General features: G+C 41.9%; 1 protein-coding gene and 1 long non-coding RNA gene across 3 annotated transcripts in view; one reads left to right on the top strand and one right to left on the bottom strand.

The window, feature by feature from the left end:
• Positions 1-21550, bottom strand: part of ZNF366 (zinc finger protein 366) — a 39842-nt gene extending 18292 nt beyond the window's left edge. The window contains exons 1-4 of one of the 2 annotated variants that reach the window (XM_080972609.1): positions 21390-21550; positions 3933-4001; positions 1796-3117; positions 624-815 (exon numbers count right to left, since the gene is read on the bottom strand). In XM_080972609.1, coding sequence (XP_080828735.1) covers positions 624-815; positions 1796-3106 — 1503 coding nt within the window. In that variant the 5' untranslated portion in view covers positions 3107-3117; positions 3933-4001; positions 21390-21550. Of the gene's footprint in view, positions 1-623; positions 816-1795; positions 3118-3932; positions 4002-13548; positions 13679-21389 lie in introns of those variants that run through there. The other variant, XM_080972610.1, reaches the window with a different exon arrangement.
• LOC308458428 lies at positions 13734-16003 on the top strand. Its single transcript, XR_013977398.1, has 2 exons — positions 13734-14103; positions 15490-16003. It is a non-coding gene; the product is annotated as an uncharacterized lncRNA (long non-coding RNA).
• Positions 21551-21986: the final 436 nt, after the last annotated feature.

Below are 21986 nucleotides of genomic sequence, written 5' to 3'. Positions count from 1 at the left end.
TAGGTTTAATAAAGCAGACTTGGGCATCACGAAAGGGTGGCAAAGCTATTGAATTTATTATTATGCCTTTACACACAGAGAAGCATCCTGGGCTCAGTAATGGAAGGAAGGAAGGACATAGATGTAATGAAACAAAAACAAAACACAATGTAGATTTCATACGGTTATTTGATAAGTTGTTTGGCTTTATGTGTTCCACTTTGCGAGTATATTTTCCTGAAAAGTGTGATAAGATACATAACCAATTCATTAATTAAACCCATATTTTCTGCTGAGGAGCCAAAATGGAGTCTCAGGTTATATTACTACTATTGATTTTGTTATGTATTTTGTGTTTTCATCTTGTGTTTTTGTGTTGTGAACCACCTGAGATCTTCGGATGAAGGGCGGCGTACAAATAAATAAAAACAATACAATCACTTGCCAGTTTTCAAGTGGTTGAATCACTATGGAAGCTACGGGGATTCAGTCAAGAGTTCTACCTACAGACATTATATTATTTCACAATTTTGCTCTTTACTACGCAAGGCGTTCCTATTTTTATTCGCCATGCCTTCTACTCGACTGCCTTCTACTTGGGTGCCATTCCGTTCGACTGGGTTGTCTGTCTTTGAAGGACTCACCTTACACTTGAAGGGCTTGACATCTGAGTGGACAATCATATGGGCTTTGAGCGTCTGTTTCTGTACGAAGCTCTTGAAGCACAAATGGCACTGGTAGGCCCTGATGTTGGTGTGAATTAATACGTGCCTCTTCATATTAGCGAGTAGCGTGAACTCTCGGCCACAGATCCCACACTTGTGCTCCTTCACACCCTTGAAAAACAGAACAGCAAGGAAACTGAAACGTATAGCTATTTTAAGACCTGCACAGCAATTCCCGATTTCTCACTTTAGTGGGAATGACCATCTGCCACATCCTTTCCTTGTCTTTTCATTAAATGTGTTGTTGCACTTCAACTCCCATCAGCCCCAGCTAGCACAGCCAATGGTCAGGATGGTAGGAGTTGTAGTTTGCCATCCCTGGTTCAAATGCAGGTACATTTAGCAGCTCACCAATAAGGTACCTATAGCCCACCAGTTGGGAATTGTTAAGTATAATTGTTTAACTGACACTGAAATGGAGAATGCCTATGTGTGTTGCTGAAAGGGTTTAAGTGGAAAATTCCACTGAAGCTAAAGAAAAGCAAGAGGAGCTCTATGAGCTGCTTCACGAGTTGACAATTGCTCTCTAGTAGCTATGATGAGGTGTTTAAATTTAGATCACATGGGAGGCTATTGAATTGCAAATCCGCCATCTTGGAAGGGGGGTAGCTAGAATCTTTGTTCCCAGGCTCCGTGGAGTAAGGATGTGTGAATGCCTCTCCAGGAGCACACAACCTCAGGCTGTAATGGAGGCAGGAATGGAGGAGAGACAAAGGTTTGATCTCAATCCTGTTTAAAGCTATATTTAAGAAGAGACGGAACCTATGCTTGAATAAGCATATATTTTATGGAACTGTTTCGGTGTATCTTTGATGTTTTTATTCTGTTTTGAAGAATGTTCTGCAAGTAAAGTTTTGAATAATATTGAATGGCTCTGGATGATGTTTCACTCCAAAAAGAACCAGTTGTAGGGCGGTGGAGGGGGTTTTTTTGGCTGTTTTATTTTCATGGTACAGAAGATAAATGTTGATAAAACAATTGTTACAACAGTAAACAACAAGTAACTTGTCCTGAGCCATTTTTTAGGCATCCGGTCGCTTCAAGCTGCACAATATTAATATCTGCGACAGGAATCACCGACACTGACTTACCTTATGAGTCAAGGAGTGCTGCTTGAGGTGATGGGGCTGAACAAACTCCATGCCGCATTCGGTGCAGATGTACGGGCGGATGTCCTTGTGCTTCATCATGTGATTCTGCAGCTGGCTTGGGTACTGGAAGGTCTTATCACACTCTGTGCAGCTGTACTGTATAGGGCCTCGATGGGTGGTCAGGTGCCTCTTCAGCTGAGCCAAGGTCGGGAAGTCAAGGCCGCACTCAATGCAAATATTCTCCCGGCCGCTCTCATGCTTGGACTCGTGGGCTTTCAACTCGCTGGGGTAGGCAAAACCTCTCCCGCAGATCCTGCAGCTGTAAGGCTTGACGTCACTGTGCTGCATCATGTGTCTCTTCAGGTGGCTGGTTTGGGTGAAGGCCTTGTGGCACACTTGGCATTTGTGAGGCCGGGTGCCCTGGTGGGTGAGCATGTGGGTGTGCAAGTGGCTTAGCTGCTTGAAAAGCTTGCCGCAGAGAGAGCAAGCGTGTGGCTTGATGCCGCTATGCCCCAGAATGTGGGTGACCAGGTTGTATTTGGACGTGTAGGACTTGTCGCACATGGGACACTGCCAGCGCTTTTGTTCCCCTCCCACATCGACGTAATAGCTGTCATCGATCTGAATGTTGACATCCACCCTCTCCACCTTTTGTTTACTTTCAGCTTGTTCCCCTAACTCCGTCCTCCTGGAGAAAGGAGGCTCCGGAGGCCTTTTCAGTGGGAAAGGGCTCCTGAAATGAAAATCTGGGGGCATAAGAAATGGAAACATCATAGAAGGGTGAACTTTAGGGTAGTACGGATAGGGCACCTGCAGAAATGGGGCAGGTCCAGGCCAGAGCACATTAGGTTTGATGGGTTCTTCCTTGATAGGCTGTGCTCCAAAGTGTTCCAGAGTTCTGTAGAACTGAAAGCCAATGTTGCACAGGTCAATCATGTGGGCATTGTAGTTTGGCTGTGTGTGATGGTGCTGGAATATTAAAGGGAGGTCAGGAGAACCTGCAGTGGGGATGTCTTCAGACCTGTGCGACGGGGAGGTGGGCTCTCCTGGTGAGATGGCAGAGGGCATTTTCGTGGGCATGCTTTTACGCTTGCGAGATCCCCCTTCTAAGGAGCCCTGGAAGTTCTGCAGTTCTGCAGGGGAAGGGCCATATCCAAACTGGGCAAGCTGTGCTCTGAATTCTTCATTGAGGGGTGAAGCTACATCTGACTTCACAACAGGGTCCAAGCAGTGGGGAAAGGGAAGGGTTTGTATGCCATCCATATTGCAGGGAGCTTCCTCTTTCTTCATCACATTTAATTCCCCTTGCATACTCTAGCTTCCTTTAAATAAAAAGTAAACGTTTTAAAATTCACTCTTGTTCTCGTTCGTTACATCATATTTAACTTTAATGATTGGTGCCTTTTGGTGTTCAAGTAGAAGCCCCAGAGTTCCAATTTGAATGGTGGGAGTTCGCTCTAGAGTGCCCTGAACCTGCAGAAATGTATTTCTTTCAAGCATTGAGCAGCACCCATATCCAGTCCAGTACACATCTGCACTAAGGGGGGGGGGCGGGAGTTTTTCTGACTTTTTCCTTCCTGTTCTGCCCATGAGCCAAGAAGATGACAGTCCAGCCAGACCTTAAAATTCTAACTGGCTGGACTCCCAGGAAAATAGGCAGTTTGGTTGGCCATGCTAGCAGAAGGAGGAATAAAGCACCCTGGAAGACTTCTACACTCATTGTTAGTTTGCAACTCTGTGGTAGAGCTCACACTTTGTATGCAGAAGGTCCTGGGTTCAATCCCTAGCATTGTCAGGTAGGGCTAGGAAAGAGCCCTCTCTAGGATTCTGGAGAGCTGCTGACACTCATTAAATACAATACTCAGCCTGATGGACTCAGTATAAGGCAGGTTTCTATGTGTCTGTGACCTGATTCTGCCTGGTCCCAGGAGGCAGTCTTGCTGGTGCTGAATCAACACCCGCAGTGCCCTGATTTGAAGCCATCTGATATGTCCTTCAATGTCTGGGTTCTGCTGTTCTTTGTCCAGCAATTTAAATCAAGCCTGGAGTGTGCATTAGCTCTTTGCCCTAATGTACAATGTCCATTGAAGAAATGTGCATTTAGCATAAGAATCAATACTGCAGGATTTGTACTTACATTAATTCATCTCCTTTGTGCCAAATCTGCTTTAAATGCATCTGCACAGGCTCCAGGAGGCATTTGTGTCTAAGGAATAGATAGAGAACAATCATTCTTTAAACTGTGTTATAGTTGTGACAGTCGTTTTATGCTCGACGTTCTGTTACTGTTTTATGGTGCAAAGACGGAAGCAATAATAAAATTGTCTCAGGACACGGTGTGCTCTCTTGTTTCTCCCCCCACCCCCACCCCCAATACTTGTAAAAAGGTTTTGAAGAAAGACATAAGGCACAATGCTACAGTGGCTGTATGTTTTTTGTTGGACTGTGAAATGCAAATGAGTGCTACACGTTCCCTTCTCAGATGTTCCACCCTACATATCAGGGTGGGGGTGGGGGGGTGCTAGCCTTTTTCTTCCTCAGGTCCACATGCAAGGTTGTGGCCAACCCTCCAGGGGCCACATCCCAGCAGTGGTGGTGGCAGCCAAAATTGCCATGTATGCACTGCACTCATCACAGGCCAGGCATGCAAACTCACAACAACACTCTGGTAAGGGCAGAAAGGTGAAGCTCTCCCTCCCCAAACTCTGTCATCACAAAGCTTCTCAGCTTTACCTACACCTGCTGTTTACATTTTTCAAACCGCATGTTATCTGCATTCACAAAATTAATGCCGTGTCTAGTTTGGCTCAGAGATCTTTGATAGAGACCTTGCTTCACAGACCCTGGAGAGCAAGGCTTTCTTAGTCATGGGCACCAAATTATTTTGATCATTCTGTGGTTTCACGATTATTATATACTGTATGTGTTTTGGACTACAACTCCCATAATCCCCGAAGACTGGTTCTAGCGGTATAGAGTGGGAATGTTGTCTTTTGACTTCATTGATACCATTTATAACATGAGCTTTTATCATGCCTTCCACCCCCTTCTTGGCCTCCATCCTCTTTTTTCCAAACTAAAGTCTCTGATGCTTTAGTCTTAAGGAAGCTGTTCTAGCTGCTCAGTTATTTGGCTTGCAGTTTTGCTGGCCCACTTTTTTTCTTTATGGTATTAATCCTGACTATTTTGGCTACCCTTTAGTTCTCTGGGAATGAGGCTGATTCCCTTTTTGATTGGCTTATCAACCACTTCTGTTTACTGTATTTTTCTCACTTGGGCAAGAAATTCACTTTTAAAAGCAAAAATTATTCCCCTTCATGACTCTTTTCACACTGTTACTTAACCACACCAGCACCCTCCTAAAAATTTTCATACTTTTCTGATCTATGACATATGTTTTGTCTGAGTCATGATTATAATGGTTTTAAACAACCTCCAAGATTCCTGAAATAATTTGACACTCCTCTAACGCTTTCCAACTTCTTTTTGAGAAATCCCCTCACTGTTATGAAATTTCCTCTTCTTGGTAAAATAGGGCTGCCATATGTCCAGATTTTCCTGGACATTACCAGGATTTCAAAGGTGGATTTGACGTCCAAAGGCTCAATAAATTTGTGGTTTGTCTAAAAGAAGCTCAACAACTTTCTGGTTTTCCTAAAAACAGCTCAACAATTTTAGTGGTTTCCTTTAAAAAGCTCCTTTTTACTTTTTGAAATATGGTAAAAAAATAAAAGATAGTGTTGAATTTTCTAGACAATTTCCCACTCATTCATATATATTGAAATTGAAAGTGTTGTGGTCACTTTCCCAAAGCGGTTTGCTAACACTGACACCTTTAACCAAATTCTGGACACGGCTAAATATTAAAACAAGTATAGCATCCTCCCAAGTGTCAGTGACATTCAGGCCTAAAGTGGTTATTCAGAAGTAGATCTCTTATATTCAATGCAGTTTACTACTAAAAAGTACTAGAGTTTTCCCCTTTGTATCTTCGTCTTCATCTGGCTATACATTTATCTAATTAACATTAGGATGACTGAAGTCATTCATTTTCAGTTTTCAGTCCCCCCACATTCCTTTTTTTCCATCTCTGCATCAGCTTTTTTTGGTCTGCTATTTCTACGCACAAAAAGTTATGTGATGTGCAGCACAATCCTAAGGCCTCTTACTATACTAGTATAAGCCCTAATTGGCACATTTTAAAAATCTGTTTCTCTAACAAGATATATATACCACTTAATAATAATAATAATAATAATAATAACCTCTAAGCAATTTACATAAAATGGTATTTTTTTAAAAGAATAGCAATATAAACATACTTTAAACAATAAAATTATCAAACTATAGATAAAAATCAACATATTTGAAAAACAAATTGGACACAATAAAACTGCATGTCTGTGTAAAAAGGTAAAGGGACCCCTGACTGTTAGGTCCAGTCGTGACCAACTCTGGGGTTGCGGCGCTCATCTCACTTTATTGGCTGAGGGAGCCGGCATACAGCTTCCGGGTCATGTGGCCAGCATGACTAAGCCGCTTCTGGCGAACCAGAGCAGCGAACGGAAATGCCGTTTACCTTCCCACTGGAGCGGTACCTATTAATCTACTTGCACTTTGCATGTCTATGTAGCCTTGCCTAAACAAAATAGTTTTTAGTAGTATTGAAAAGAAGGCAACGATGGTGCCTATCTAATACCAATAGTTCAGTGGAAATTATGTTGGAGCAAACGTGCTTAGAACTACATTGTTAATTTTTGGCATACTGAGCAGCAGCACTGCCAGCGCAACCTCCTTTCTGTAAGTTTATATCTAGGAATGACTGTATCCCATTGATTCTCACAATCTGACCAAGTTTCTGAAATGCTCACTATATCTACGCTAACAATTTCTAAGGGAGGTACGGTAGTTGTATTAGTCTCCATGACACACGTGGATGCCAACTTTGTCTCCATTTCTACTTGAGGAGCAATATTGCAGGACCAAAAAAAGCCATTCACATCAGAGGGTTCTTTCACCTGCTTAATTGCCAATGTCATCATTTGCCAACAATGCCCTTCTATATTTTACACAGGACAAACCTGTCAGCTCAAAATGAGCACCTATATGACATCAGTGGCATGCCCAATACATTGTTTCTATAAAAAGCATCTGAAGTCTTATTTTTATTCATTCCTATTGCTTTAGTCTTTCAAAGCCACCATGCTGTGTCGAGGTTCTAACTCCTCAGAGCTGCAGAATGGCTAGAACCCGGCTGCCCTATAGAGACCGGAATGTCACTGTGAGGTTATATTTGGCAACATGCCAATATCATAAGGTCACTGAGCAGAATCCTGGGAACCACAGAGAAATATACTCTTTCAGATTAAAATAAACTTGGAAGTGGAGACCAAGCAAAACGTAAAATGAACAAATTTCACCTGAGGAAATTAGACTTCCACCTAATTAAATCAGCGTCTCTGTAAGGACCTTGGTATAGACTTCTGATCCTACATGAAAACCTCTAGGTGCCAATTAGGGACAGATTAATAGGTCAGTTTGGGTTTCTCTCCAGTTGTTTTTCCACATTTAGGTTCAGCTCTCCACATTTCCACATAAATTTGCAGCATTTTAGTGCACTTTTCTCCCAAGGCTCACATCTTTGTATGCAATTTTACCCAAAACAGACATTTTGGCAGGCTATTTTTTTGCAGTCTTCCCCTGCTGCCCCCTCCCCAAATATGCATTTTTGAACAGAGGTAGCCAGCGACGAGGGCAGCAGCGCTTTCCTGACCTCCCACTACCGGCGTTGCTGTGTCTTACTCCGAGGGAGAAGGGCAAGGTAGGGAGGTTACCAGAGATGCTTTGGTGGGAGCACCAGGCTGGTTCCACAGATTCATTCACACCATGAAAACTTCCCTATTGCTTCATCCCTTTCCCTCTCCTTGGTGGCATAGTCTCAATTACATCAGTGCCCGGGGTTGGGGGCAGCTGAGCACCACCTCTCTACCAGCTACTCCTCTTTTTATGACCCTCTGTTGGAGGGCCTGCACCACAAAATTCAGAGGAGTACAAGCTTTGAAGGATAGCGGCAGTACTTTGGTTCGGGTGTTGTTCCAGGGAGAGCGGACAAGGTAAGTTTGCGTCATTTACTTATTAAAATATTGATAAAGTGTGCTTTCATACCAAATATCCCAAGGCGGTATGCAGATGAAAAGCACAGCATTGCAACAAAGATAATAAAAACATAAAATTCATCTGTAGGAACTGCTTGTCAAAGAATCACGGGGTTGGGGGGTTGGGAGGGGGAACTTATCTGAACAATACAGTTTTAAGAAGATGTCAGACCTCTGATGGCAAGGACCTCCATTTTGTCAACCCCAGCCTCAGCCCTGGTCAAGGCTTGCAGACCTTGTATTGCAATGTGAACTGAATTTCTCCCCATTTCTAGCCCCAGTGCATCCAGGTTGTGCACATAACCCCTTGGTAGTAGATCAATAATAATAATAAATTTTATTTATACCCCGCCCTCCCCAGCCAGAGCCAGGCTAATACCAATAAAATCACAGTAAAAACATAATAGGGGGAAAGGGGGGGGGAACCAATTTAAAATTCAAGTTAAAATGCAATTTAAAATGCAGCCTTATTTTAAAGTAGCTGATAAATCAAAACCATAAGGGGAGGGAAACATAAGAGTCAGACCAAGTCCAAACCAAAGGCCAGGTGGAACAGCTCTGTCTTGCAGGCCCTGCGGAAAGATGTCAAGTCCTGCAGGGCCCTAGTCTCTTGTGACAGAGCGTTCCACCACGTCAGGGCCAATGCTGAAAAGGCCCTGGCCCTAGTTGAAACCAATCTAACCTCCTTGAGGCTCAGGACCTCCAAAGTGTTGTTATTTGTGGACCTTAAGGTCCTCCGCGGGGCATACCAGAAGAGGCGGTCCCGTAGGTATGTGGATCCTAGGCCGCATAGGGCTTTAAAGGTCAAAACCAGCACCTTAAACCTGACCCTGTACTCCACCGGGAGCCAGTAGCTGCAGCGATTGCCACCAGCCTGGGTGGCTTGAAAAGAGCATTGGACCAATTCATAGAGGACAAGGCTATCGGTGGCTTCTAGCCAGGATTTCTCTGTTCCTTGTCCACTGTCAGTGGCATTATGGCTCGGAATACCAGTTGCAATTAACCACAAGAGAGGAGAGTGTTCTTGCGATAATGTCCTGCTTGCAGGCTTCCCAACAGCAGCTGGCTGGCCACTGTGAGAACAGGATGCTAGACTAGATGGGCCATCGGGCTGATCCAGCAGGTTTGTCTTAGGTTCTTGTTATCTCATCAAATGGCCATCGCCATTTGGAATGGTGTTGTGCATGGATGGGAATTTGCTTTCACTTTGCTGTACGTGAGCAACTTTAAACCAGCACCAACATCTGTTATAGAACTGAACAAAGTTAGAGAGTCGGCTCTACTTTCATGGTACAGATGATTAGATGAAAAAGTAGCTGAACTCTCTGTGTGTGGGAGGTGTGCAGATAACCCAGGATCTTTAAATTATAGGCTCTTATTTCCCACAGAGGGAAGTGCCAAACTTGCGGGAGGAGAAACAATCCTTTCCTACAGAGATATAAAATTACAAGAAAAGACGATTTGCTTCTGATGGCATCCACAGATGAGGCAGCCTTGTACAGAAGGGGGTCACCATTTTGCCCAATCCTATCTCTGGTGACAGCAACCCCCCTGAGTCCTTCTCAGCGCTCCTTACTTTAACTGGAAAGGCCAAAGAATGAACGTGGTATTTTCTGCATGCCAAGCATGTGCTCTGGCCTATTCTCAAGATAGCAACACTCCCACAGTGCACTGAAAAAAGATGTCACAGGCAAAGCAAGTCTCTGACAAAGTGAAATGGCTACTGAGGGCCAAACTAGAAAGGAAAGAGAAGTTCTGAGATTTGTTGCAGAAGGGCAAAGTGATGGGGGTCAGCGGTACAGTGCAAAAAGAGAGGGGGTTTGCCTTTAGCCCCACATCAGTTCCTTGGTGTATGTAAATGGCTCCCATGAAACAGCCGTTAATTTCAGAGTTTAAAAGACACAGACTCCCATATTAATACAGTGGTACCTTGGGTTAAGTACTTAATTCATTCCGGAGGTCCATTCTTAACCTGAAACTGTTCTTAACCTGAGGTACCACTTTAGCTAATGGGGCCTCCTACTGCCGCCACGCTGCTGCTGCGCGATTTCTGTTCTCATCCTGAAGCAAAGTTCTTAACCCGAGGTACTATTTCTGGGTTAGCGGATTCTGTAACCTGAAGTGTATGTAACCCGAGGTACCATGGAACCTGTTTGTTTTCTCTTTCATCGTAAGAGCAGTTTGGGGGGATGTGTAATCTGTAGCAGAAAATCAGCATGGGAGGCAAAGGTAAAATCAGTTCAAATCAGGGGCATATAGAATTTTTTTGGGAAGGGGGAAGCCCTCCAAAAAGACAAAGAAGTCTTTGGCAATACCTAATTTGGCCCTAAGTGTCTTTTATATAGCCACAGATCAGCAGTCCAATTAATCTAGGGGTGGTTAATCTGCAGCCTGCTAGACATTGCTGGACTACAAGCCCCATCACCCCAGATCATTGGCGTTTCTGGCTGTGGCTGATGGGAGTTGGAGTCTAACAACTTATTTATTTATTTTATTTTTATCCCGCCTTTTCCCCAGTGCAGGACCCAAGATGGCTCAAGGCATAAATTATAACACAGACAACTAAAAGCACACAATAGATACAAACATTTTAAAAAATGAAATAAGTAACCCTTATGGAGGGCTGTAGGTTCTCCACTCCTGAAGTCATCTGCGTATTTGATTGGAACTGATTGGTGTTAACTGTTTGTTTATTGCTATTTACATACTGCTTTTAATTCAAAATCACAACATGGCAGGGGGAGAGCAGTGAAATAAAGGCAAGGGATGTTGTAAATCTGTGTTGCATTGTTATTATTAGTAGTAGTAATATTTAAAGCAAGTTTGCATGACTACTTATCAAGTTCTGCAAATAAATTGAAATGCACTGCTGGGTCATGAACTAGGTAATGAGTGCTTTAGGGTCAGCCAAAATGCATAGTGCTTCAACACTGGAAGCAGAAGTCATTGCCTCCCATACAACAACGGATTAATGATTTGCACTCCCTGTCCTTCCTTGAGCTGGCAAAGTATCAGCGTGACCACAAAGAAGAGAAATGCGAGAACATCTGGCCAGCGTTCCTTGAGACTTTTGTGTTGTGGTTAGCACTCTGGTATATATTTGAATTAACAATTTATACGGTCACATTAGCTCCTGTTCCTCTTTCCTATTTTGACTCTCCACATTTTCACATCAGTGGGTGGTTTTTGTTGTTGTTAAGTCCTTGCGAAAATTAATCAGCATTTTAGCGTGAATTTCTAATATACATTTTTGAGCGCAATTTTGCCTAATATACACATTTCGGTATGCAATTTTGTCTGCGTATACATGGAAAAGCAGTTTCCCTTACTGTGTGTGTTTCCTTAATCATGCCATTTTTCACTATGTGTTTCTGTGCACAATCATGTCTGTTTGTGCATGTTGCTTGGCTGGAAAAGGGCATTGCAAAATTCAGAGAAGTGTGAATTTTGAACTGTAAGAACATTATCAGAAGAGTCCTGCTGGACGAGGCCCTTTTGTCCCAGTGGCCAGCCAGGTATTTGAGGGAAATCTACAAGTGGGGCCCGAGCACAAAGCACGCTCTTCTCTTGTGGTTTCCAGCAACCCATTTTTAAAGCCATCCAAGTAGGGGGCCATCATTGCCTCCTATGGGAGCAATAGTTTAACTATACAGTGGTACCTCAGGTTAAGCACTTAATTCATTCCGGAGGTCCATTCTTAATCTGAAACTGTTCTTAACCTGAAGCACCACTTTAGCTAATTGGGGCCTCCTGCTGCTGCTGCGCCACCGGAGTCCGATTTCTGTTCTTATCCTGAAGCAAAGTTCTTAACCTGAAGCACTATTTCTGAGTTAGCGGAGTCTGTAACCTGAAGCAAATGTAACCTGAAGCGTATGTAACCCGAGGTACCACTGTACACTGCATAAAGAAGTACTTTCTTTTATCTGTACCGAATCTGACCCAACATTCAGCTTCATCGGAAGTTCATGAGGTCTAGTGTTGTGAGAGTTGCATTTTCTGTGTCCATGTTCCCTATGCCACGCACAATTTTATAATCTTACTCGCCTTCCCTCTCAAGTAAAAAGTCCCAAACACTGTGTTTCAGTTTGCATATTGTTTTGGGAAATGAAAATTAGGAAAGTTTGAGTTTAATGCAACCTGAATTGAATTTCTCCTCCACCCCTCTTCTGCCCCATTGCCATTTGAAGTACAGGAGTTCCTGTTGATCTCATTTGTTTCTTAGTCTTTGCCACACAGGTTGAGAATCTCTCCTCTGTTTGTTGCCATTCTGGTCATATGTAAAATGCCACTTGCAGTATAACACATCTGCCATTCACATATTCAGCCTACAGGGAATTAATTCTGAAGCCGTGAGTCAACCCCCTCCTGCCTCTGTTCTCTCTATCCTTCTATTGCTGACATTTCCATGGAGATTTTAAGCCCCCCTGAACCAAGTGCAGAGGCGATGGCAACTTTAGCATATCTTTCCCATGAAGCAAAGGGAAGCACAGCCTAATCAGAATAATTTTATAGCTCATCTCAAATATTTTCACAAAATGCCTTAGGAGTTGTTATCACATTAGGAAAAGCTATCTGAGTGACACAAGATCAAGCACACCAAGTTCTTCCAGAAATAAAGTCCGCATACAGGAACATTACAGAAATCAATTTTTAAATATAGGTGTCAAGGATATCCGCACATCACATCTGGGACATCCTTCATAAAAGATGCTGACTGTCTATTTAGGGATGCATATTCTGTCCCAAAGAATTCTAATTCACAAAGCACTTAAGTGGGTGGACTTGGCTTTAAGCCTGCAATTATAGTCAATTGGAGTATTTCACCTTTTAAAATCATGAGTATTCCCGGTTTAAAAGTTTGGAGATTAGACACTTTTCAATTTCAATTTCATAATTTCTTATTTAAGGTATTTGCAGCCCACTTTTCAGTTTAAAACAAAGCTCTCAGTTAATATCAAACTAATAATTTCAACCTTAAAATAACAATTAGTTAGCAATTTAGTTATCAATGGTCTGACAGTCTGATGTTCACATGATGCCCGCAAAACAGGTCAATTATAATAAGAACTGGTCTATTCGGGTCTATAGCAGAGCTGGACTGAAAGGTTTTATATTTCATAAGTTGCTGAGTGTCCAAATGTTGGTGTAAAAATGCAACCATTTGAAGTTTGAAACCAGCATTTGACATTCAAATGTTGTCTTTTGTATTGGTGAAATCAATGATATCAATATAAAATTTGCTAAGGCTGCAAATCCTATGACCCTTGAAAGGGTATCCCAGGGGCCTTTGGGTGTTTCTTTTCTTTTCTTTTTTAAAATGTTTTATTCGTTTTACATAATTTTATACATTTTAACTTTAACCATTTCAAAACATTAAAATAATAGGTTATTTCAAACCTTCGGACCTCCCTCTCTCCCTCCATGGGTTATATATATGTATCTATTCTGCATCTTTTACCATTATCTATCTGTTATATTTCCATAGTTACCATAGTTCATTTCATATTACAAGTGTCATTGTATCCCTGCCAATGATTTTAACTGTTTATAGTGGTCTTTTAAATATGTTAAAAATTTATTCCAGTCTTTTAGAAATACTTGATCTTCCTGGTTTCTGATCTTTCCCGTCAGTCTCTCCATCTCTGCATACTCCATCAGTTTAATCTGCCATTTTTCTCTGGTCAGCACTTCTCCCTTCTTTCATCCATTGGGTGTTTTAGGTCTCCCTCTCTGAGGATGGTCTGACATCAGAAAGGGATATCCAAGACTACTTCCTACCACCATGGAAACCTCCACGGCCTTGACCTTACGGATGTCAGAGTTCCAACACCGCTAAAGACAAAGGGGCAGAATGTGTCATGACCCCAGAATCAAGCAGTGACCAGGATACTGAGACAGAGTCTACAGGGTCACCCACTAAGGAGGCAGACCATGTTTCTGGCCCTTAGCCTAAAACTTATGGGACCACTGGACCAGAAACTGGCAGGAAGGAGCCCACTGAGCCACATCCCAAAGCACCAGGGCCTTCAGAATTAGAGCTAGGACCTTTGGGGTGCCTTCGCCTGTGCCTCTCACAGTACCTCACCAGTCCAACAGCACAAAAAGCACACCGGGTTGCAGAACATGGAGCTTAGGAGAACTGCCTACCTTCTGGTCAGAGGGTTGGCTCTTTAAAAAACTCTAGACCTCTAAAAGGGAACAGAGGTGGACTGGAGGCAGACGCTCAAAAGACTTAACTTCACTTGTTGGAACAAGTTTCTCACTAGGAGCTCTCCTTAGTGCTGAAACAACTAACTTGCCTTGCCCTTTGGGAGACCAGCTCATGACGTTGTGTTGAGGGTGGATCAGGAATGTGTTGGAGTGGATTTAAGGGAGGCATAAATCTACAGGGTCCACAACTTTCTCAGTCACTCAATGCCCCCTCCCAAAAATCTATATGGGAGTACATAATATTGAACACAATATTGAATCATACTGAACACAATCAGTACAATTTTTTTTACGTTGCTCAGAAGTAAGCCCTTCTGTGTTTAGCAAGGCTTACTCTCAGGTAAATGAGTTTAGGATATTCAGACGGTGGGACTTAAATGTGGTGACCTCCAGATGTTGAATGACAACTCTCCTTATGCCCAGCCAACACAGTCAAGGGTTAATGGGAGTTGGAATTCAACAACATCTGAAGGACACCACACAAGTTATGCCATTGTCTAGTTCAGTGTTCTTCAACTTTGAGTCCAAATGTTGTTGTACTACAAGTCCCACCATCCCTTCCCATTGGCTACACAATCTGGGGATGGGTGGAGTTCTAGTCCAGCAATGATCTTGGAACACAAGGCTGAAGAACACTGGTGTTGTATTCTGTTGTATTCTTAAAGGGTATTTTTTTAAGGGGGGAAAGAAAATGTGATAAAGAAAGTATTCCCCAAAGGAAAAAATGATTTTCATAAATGCAAAAGTATTCTTGAATTGATAATGCATTGGTATGTAAATAAGTTTACATTCTTTCCAATGGAAAGGGTTTCAAGACCAGTAATAGATATGCATACATCCTTCATCTACATAAACAAATTAAGTCAGTTGTGGGGAGAGGTCAGCAAACCTGAATTGTAATGTTCCTATATCCTTGCCTGGCCTTTGGGCTTGTCCCTCAGTCCTGCCTCCTGGCTTTGTTCTCAACTTGTTCTTTGGGCTTTTGGTTCCCAGTTGGTGACTCATCCCAGTCCGGACAGTGGAACAGCAGCAAAAGAAGCAGTGCTGTGGTGAGCTGCTCACATAGCAGTTTTTATGTATGTTTGTTACATTTCTAACTCCTCTGTTCTACCCAAACGAGCTCAGGGTGGCACCAAAGGAGCATTGCTTTAAAGTTTGCATTTCTTTAACTGTTTTGATTAATGGTGTTGGAACTGGAAGCCAGTAGAAAGCTGCTCAAGTTGCCCATGACCTTGAATGAGTTGGAAATAGCAGCAAAGTACACACACAGAGATGTGCACAAGGAAAGGCTGGCTGACATCTCACTTCTCTATTGGAAATTACCTTCAGGTGCTGATTTGGACTACAGAATAAGGCATTTTCCCAACAAGAACCACTTCCTATCTTCATTCAGTTCCCATCCACATTACTAAAGTGGAACTGAAGACGTGACAACCCTTTTAAGGGTTGTTAAAGAACACAAATAAGAAAGACTCAGGATGACTTCAGCAAGGCAGCAATCACGTCCATCCAAAACAATCACACAAAGCAGTACAATTTAGGAAGCGTTCACCATGCCAGACCAAGTGTGCATGGGCCAGGGATTTTTGGCTGCTTCTAGCAACAATTTAGTCACACAAAGGTGTTTGTGGTTCATCTCGAAGGGCAAGGTGGAACGTAAAGGATGCTGACACAATATTCTACACAAACGCTATGCTATAGAACAAAAGAACATTACCCTCTCATCTCTGTCCCTCCCTCTCTCCCCCCAACTGAATGCAATTTAGAATGATAGTGTCTCATATAAAATGTAAACCAGCTGTGAAAAAGACTCTATAAATAAAAAATGAAGGTGCTATATGTACTTTTCCCTGTTTGCTTGTTTTATGACACAGGAAAATCTCTAATTAAACTAATTTTTTTTTTAATGGACTCACAATATTGAATGCACAGCTCCTGTTGGATATGAGCATCTGAGCCTAAAGGTAAAGGTAAAGGGACCCCTGACCGTTAGGTCCAGTCGTGACCGACTCTGGGGTTGCGGCGCTCATCTCGCTTTATTGGCCGAGGGAGACGGCGTACAGCTTCCGGGTCATGTGGCCAGCATGACAAAGCCGCTTCTGGCGAACCAGAGCAGTGCATGGAAACGCCGTTTACCTTCCCGCCAGAGCAGTACCTATTAATCTACTTGCACTTTGACGTGCTTTTGAACTGCTAGGTTGGCAGGAGCAGGGACCGAGCAACGGGAGCTCACCCCATCACAGGGATTTGAACTGCCGACCTTCTGATTGGCAAGCCCTAGGCTCTGTGGTTTAGACCACAGCGCCACCCGCATCACTAACAGGGACTCCCCGCAAGACCTGAGTGATCAAGCAAGTATATAAAGCATTAGGCGGTCCCTGAACCTTTCAAACACTAAATCCATTTGAAAACTGTTATGAATTAAGCAACAAGTTGAGACAACAGATCTTTAGAAAGCTTTCCAGGCTGACTGTGCAACGTTTCTGTCCCTTTTTGCTATTCAGCATCGTTTTAGGTTTTCTACTTTTATTGCTTGCTCTTCTTTACTGCTTATCATTTTATTGTGGATTTCTTTTTACTTTAATCCCTTGTTTTATATTGTTGGGTCCTTACAGGTGCAGTGTTGGGGTGTGAATGTTTTAAATCAGGAAATGAACGATCTGCCTAGAAATTGTCCATATTCTGCACGGACATCTACATGGCTGTTTCCCCTCAAACAACAGCTACTCTGATTTTATTTGGCACTAAATCTTCCACTCCAGTTTCAGAAGATTTTTTTTCTTTTTTCAGAATGAAATAGTCACAATCTCTGCAAGAATCTACAAGCTAACGTGAAATATTTAATAAATCATTTAATATAAAAATATTTTTAAAATATTAAACATTTTGAATATTAAATGCAATATAACAATACCAGCAAGAACACATTGTCTCATAAAACACAACACCAGTATAACCTCTAAAGTAACTGGGGCTACACATTTTGGAAAACTCTTAATATACTTAAATATATATATATCTTCCAGTATCCATACCTAAGCAATGATATGCAATATGTTGTTGTTGTTTTTCTCCCTCTCACTTTTCCTTCTTTTTTACTAGAAGGAACAAATAAGCCCATTAACCAACCAACCAACCAAGTAGTCTTATGAACCTTTAAAATGAATTCACCGGGGGGGGGGGGCTGTTAAATGCCAGCAGATTACTCAGAAGGTAAACCAAAGATCTAGCATGAAACCTGCATTTCTTTGACACTGGTTCTGTGACTCTCAGGGTGTTTCCAGATGGGGCTTTCATACTGTAAATAGGTCACTAGCAACAGAGTATTTCATTTTGGTTTTTTTTTTTTAATTATCAGGATTTCCCCAGAAAGGGTATATCTGAATTTTGAAAATTTTCATAAGGTGAACCTGTTCTTAACTTCCAGCTTTTTATCAATAGTTTTAATGTATATTTATATTTTATGTAAATCACTTGCATTATTTATGATTAAGTGGTGTACAACTTCTGTTAAATTAAAATTAAATGGGGACTGGCATTTCCCCTGACAATGCCATATGACACTACAAAAACACTTGTACTTATGTGGATCACTGATCCCTCCCCCCCAATAAAAAATACCCTATCTGCAAACACACACACACCAATCCTGTCTGCTTGGCTGCAGTGAGAAACGGACTATATGGACCTTCGATCTGATCCAGCATGGAATCATTTATACCAGAAATGGGGAACCTGTGGCCCTTCAAATGTAGGTCCCATCCCTTGCCACAGCTCCTCCCAATCTCCCTTACCTTACAGGCCATTCAGGCTGGGGCTGATGGGAATTGGAGTCCACCAACCTCTCAAGGGGATTGTTCTAGAATCTAGATAATATTTGGGGTCCTTTCCAACTCTACAATTCTACAATTTGTTTCCCTTTCCTGGTTTATACCATAAACTTAACTACAAGGCAGAGGTAATTACTTGCTCTACTTCAGCGCAACACTGACCCAATTCTTCACGAGGAAAGGCACTGACATGGAAATTCTTAGCCAGAAAACTATTATGCCATTATGTGGTATGCTTCTAAATATCAGTCACAAACATGAGAGCGCTATTGTGTTCATGTCCTGCTTGTGGGATTCCCATAAGCATCTGGTTGGCCACAAAATGCTGGACTAGACAGGCCTTTGATCTGGACATTATTATGTTCTTAAGCTGTTTGCTTTGAGCCCCTGTGTTCGCTATGAGGAAAACAAATTCACAGAATTCTCTGCAAGGGGATAGGATGGGCCTCTGCTCCCTTACCACCACTGCCCTGTGCTTGACAGACCACACTAACCATGTCCTTTTGTGGCACTGCCATGCCACATCAGGCCAGCAAACAGCTGCTCCCTTTGGGAAATGGCTTCCACTTTGGGGATGAAGGGCTGTAGCACAGTGGTAGACAATCTACTTTCCATGCAGAAGGTTCTAGGGGTTCAGCCTCTGACAACTCCAGGTAGGGCTGAGAAAGGCCCTCTTCTGAAACTCTGAAGGGCTACTACCAGTGAGTGTAGACATCACTGAAGTTAGGCAGACCAAGGGTTTGACCCATTATACGGAAGCTTTCTATAGTATTCCAATGTTATTGACACAAAAGCAGTGATGGGCTTGTGAGTCACAGCATTGGAGCTAAGCCCCCGAGAGATTTTCCCACTTTTTGAAGCATTCAAGGAGGCTTACAATTTCATGACCCAACTGCCTCAAAAAATGGAGACGCAAAAGAGCCCCAAGTCAAATAAGAAGGCATTGATCTAAGACTGCAAAATGGCGGAGCTTTAAGGGCTGCTGAACTTCCCATACAATCAGTGCAGAGGGGTGAGTCTCCCTTTAGCAGTATAGCTATTTTGGTAATATCTAATGCTGTTGTTATCTAATATATCAGGTAATTTGTTTTGGACCACAACTCCCATCAGTCCCAGTCAGCATGACTGTGCTAGCTGAATCTGGTGGAAGGCATAGCTGGAAACATCTGGAAAACACTGGGTTGAGGATGGCTGTATTCATCATCATAGTCTGGTTAGCTTTGAACAACATCACATTCTTCCATTAAGAAAAGACTCAGTGCTAGATCTCTGGGGCAAATCCTCACCAAACGTATAGCACCACCCTATGCATGTTTATTTGTAAGTGTCCTGCTGGGTTCAGTGGGGTGTGCTCCACAGTGAGTGTATATAGGATTACAGCCGTAATGAAAACAGAGCTCTATCCTACAACAGGCCCCTTACCTGGAGTTTGTGTATCATATCAACAATTCATATTCATATTTTAAACACCTTCATTGCATCATCTCCCATAAATTCAGCCTTTTCTATTAAGTCACATTTTTACTGCACCTAAGCTTCTTACCATGTAATTGGTAGCTGAAAAATACCTCTAACAATATCCTGGTATGGCACAATTAATGACTGAGCCTACAAAATCATGACTTGAAGCCTTTATAATGCAATCCTATACATTATAGGATTGAGTCCTGTTGAGTTGAATAGGGTTTACTGCTAGGCTAATGGAATGCAGCCTTAAAACTCTAATTTCCTTGAGAAAAATATTACCATTGATCAATATATTGCCTTTTTTTAAAGACAAACACAACCGCTTGCAATTGTTTTTGTACATAACAGAGTTCCAAAAATCCCTGCTTACGATTCAGTTCATCAGGTTCACTGGTATGGTACACTCTCAAGAGTGAAGACACATGAGATGTGAAGAATTAACATGTGAAATGTGAAATAGTGTTCCCATATTATATCCTCTGCTTTATCACAGAAGTAGTAGGGATCAAAAAACCATTCAGTTCTTCACACGCCAGCCACAAGAAAAAAGCAGATGCGCTCCCATCAGATGTCAAAGAAATAAACAACTACCTGACTTTTAGAAGACATCTGAAGGCAGCCCTGTTTAGGGAAGTTTTTAATGTTTGAAGTTTTATTCTGTTTTAATGCTCTGTTGAAAGCAACCCAGAGTGGCTGGGGAAACCCAGCCAGATGGGTGGGGTATAAATAATAAATTATTATTATTATTATTATTATTATTATTATTATTAATTCCCAGATGTCCCAGATGTTGTGAGCAGGTGAATCAAGGCATACTACAATTCTAGGCAAGGCAACCCTACCCCTGCTCATTCCAGATATATTCACAATGCACACATATACACACTTGACTCATGGTTAGGATTCTACTATAACCAAAATATAACAAGCCAGTTCCTGAGCCTGTGTAACAGCTACCTACTACTAGACTCCCAAAAGGAACTAGGGAATTAAATTCCATGCCTCCAAAACTTTTCTACTTTCCCACTATTTGGGGCACAACAAAGCAAGAATGACAAGAACAACAACTTGTGGTTTCAGAGCAGTGAAACAGTTATATGATTTAGATTTTTCTAGAGCAGATGTTTGCAGTACTAAAGGACACTGGTGCTGCTATGGGGGCAAGCAATCCCTTATAAAGAATGCAGATGTAATTAGTGATAGAGGAGAAATTCAATTAAGTTTCCATTTAAAGCCAAATGTATCAAATTCACACTTAAAAAAAAATGTGAACCAAAGCACAGCTACCCTTCAAAATTTGCACTTATCCTGACATTGTGACGCAGTTCTCCAACCAGCTGGTATTTACATAAATGCACGTATTAGGGGAAAGTGTGCATAAAAATGAAGTTCTTAGTGAAAATAGCATGTAAAAATGCATTATATTAGAAAAATATTGTAAAAAAAGTATGCAATAGTAAAAACTGCATATAAAAATATTTCTATTAGGAGAAATTCACACTAACATGCAGATGAATTTTCATGAGAATTTTTTTTATTTAAAAAAATCACAACTTGCTGCAAATGTAGAGAACTGAATTTAAGACAGGGAAACTGAGAAACTGAGAGAAAAATTGAGATTGACAGATCCTTTCATCTCTGGTCATAATATTCTGTAATCAAGATGCTCATTTTGTTTTATGTGGCTGGGGGATAGGAATAATCCTTTAAAATAAGAGAATCTGGCAATGTTAAAATACACTGAGAAACTTTTAACAATTCCCTTTCTCCTGAAATTATCCATCTTCCTGTCTCTTAGATCTCTGATCACTTGCTTCAGTAAATGGAAAACTGGAGCGTAGTCCAGCCCAAAGCAGCATTTTCCTGTGATATCTCCTGAATTTATTAAAGTTTCACATTGTTACCTTCAGTACATTGGGAAGTTTAACTTACCAGCTGCTGACACTGCTCTGGTGGCCCAAGTTCTGTACCGGCTTCCTAATTGGCAGCCTCTGTCACTTCTTGAGTAGGGAACTGTGGTTGATTTAGAAAATAAGGAGGGACAGTGTTTCAAATGACTTAAGAAAGAGAACAGGAACAATCACTTCGTTCTGGGGTTGTTGGTTTTTTTTTCATTTTCTTCTCTCAGATGAGTTCTGTACCTTCAGAAAGAAGGAAGGAAGGGAGGGGAGAGGAAGTCAACAGCCCTTTAGCTTTCCTGCAAAAAAAATAAGGAAACGGCAGATAGCCATCTCATTTTCTCTCAAACAAAATGGTTGGAAAAATAAATATCACTAAACCAAAAGAAATTCCTCAAGTATTATATCTTTATGATGGATTTTGTAGGGTGTAATTTATAACTCGATGGGTGGAATGCGATCAAAACAAACACAATGTTCCAAAACGTAGAGCCTTGCCTTTGGGGAGTAAGATGCCCATATCTAGAAGCATTTTAACAGCCCTAGCCAGAAGAATACAGGCAGGGAAAATATACAAGGCAATTCAAAGACGGGGGAAAGATCTCGGTGTACACAAATAAAACTAATAGCC

This window comes from Podarcis pityusensis, assembly GCF_964106645.2.
Source record: "Podarcis pityusensis genome assembly, chromosome: 11".
Taxonomy (NCBI): Eukaryota; Metazoa; Chordata; class Lepidosauria; order Squamata; family Lacertidae; genus Podarcis; species Podarcis pityusensis.
This window is presented reverse-complemented; position numbering and strand designations above follow the sequence as displayed.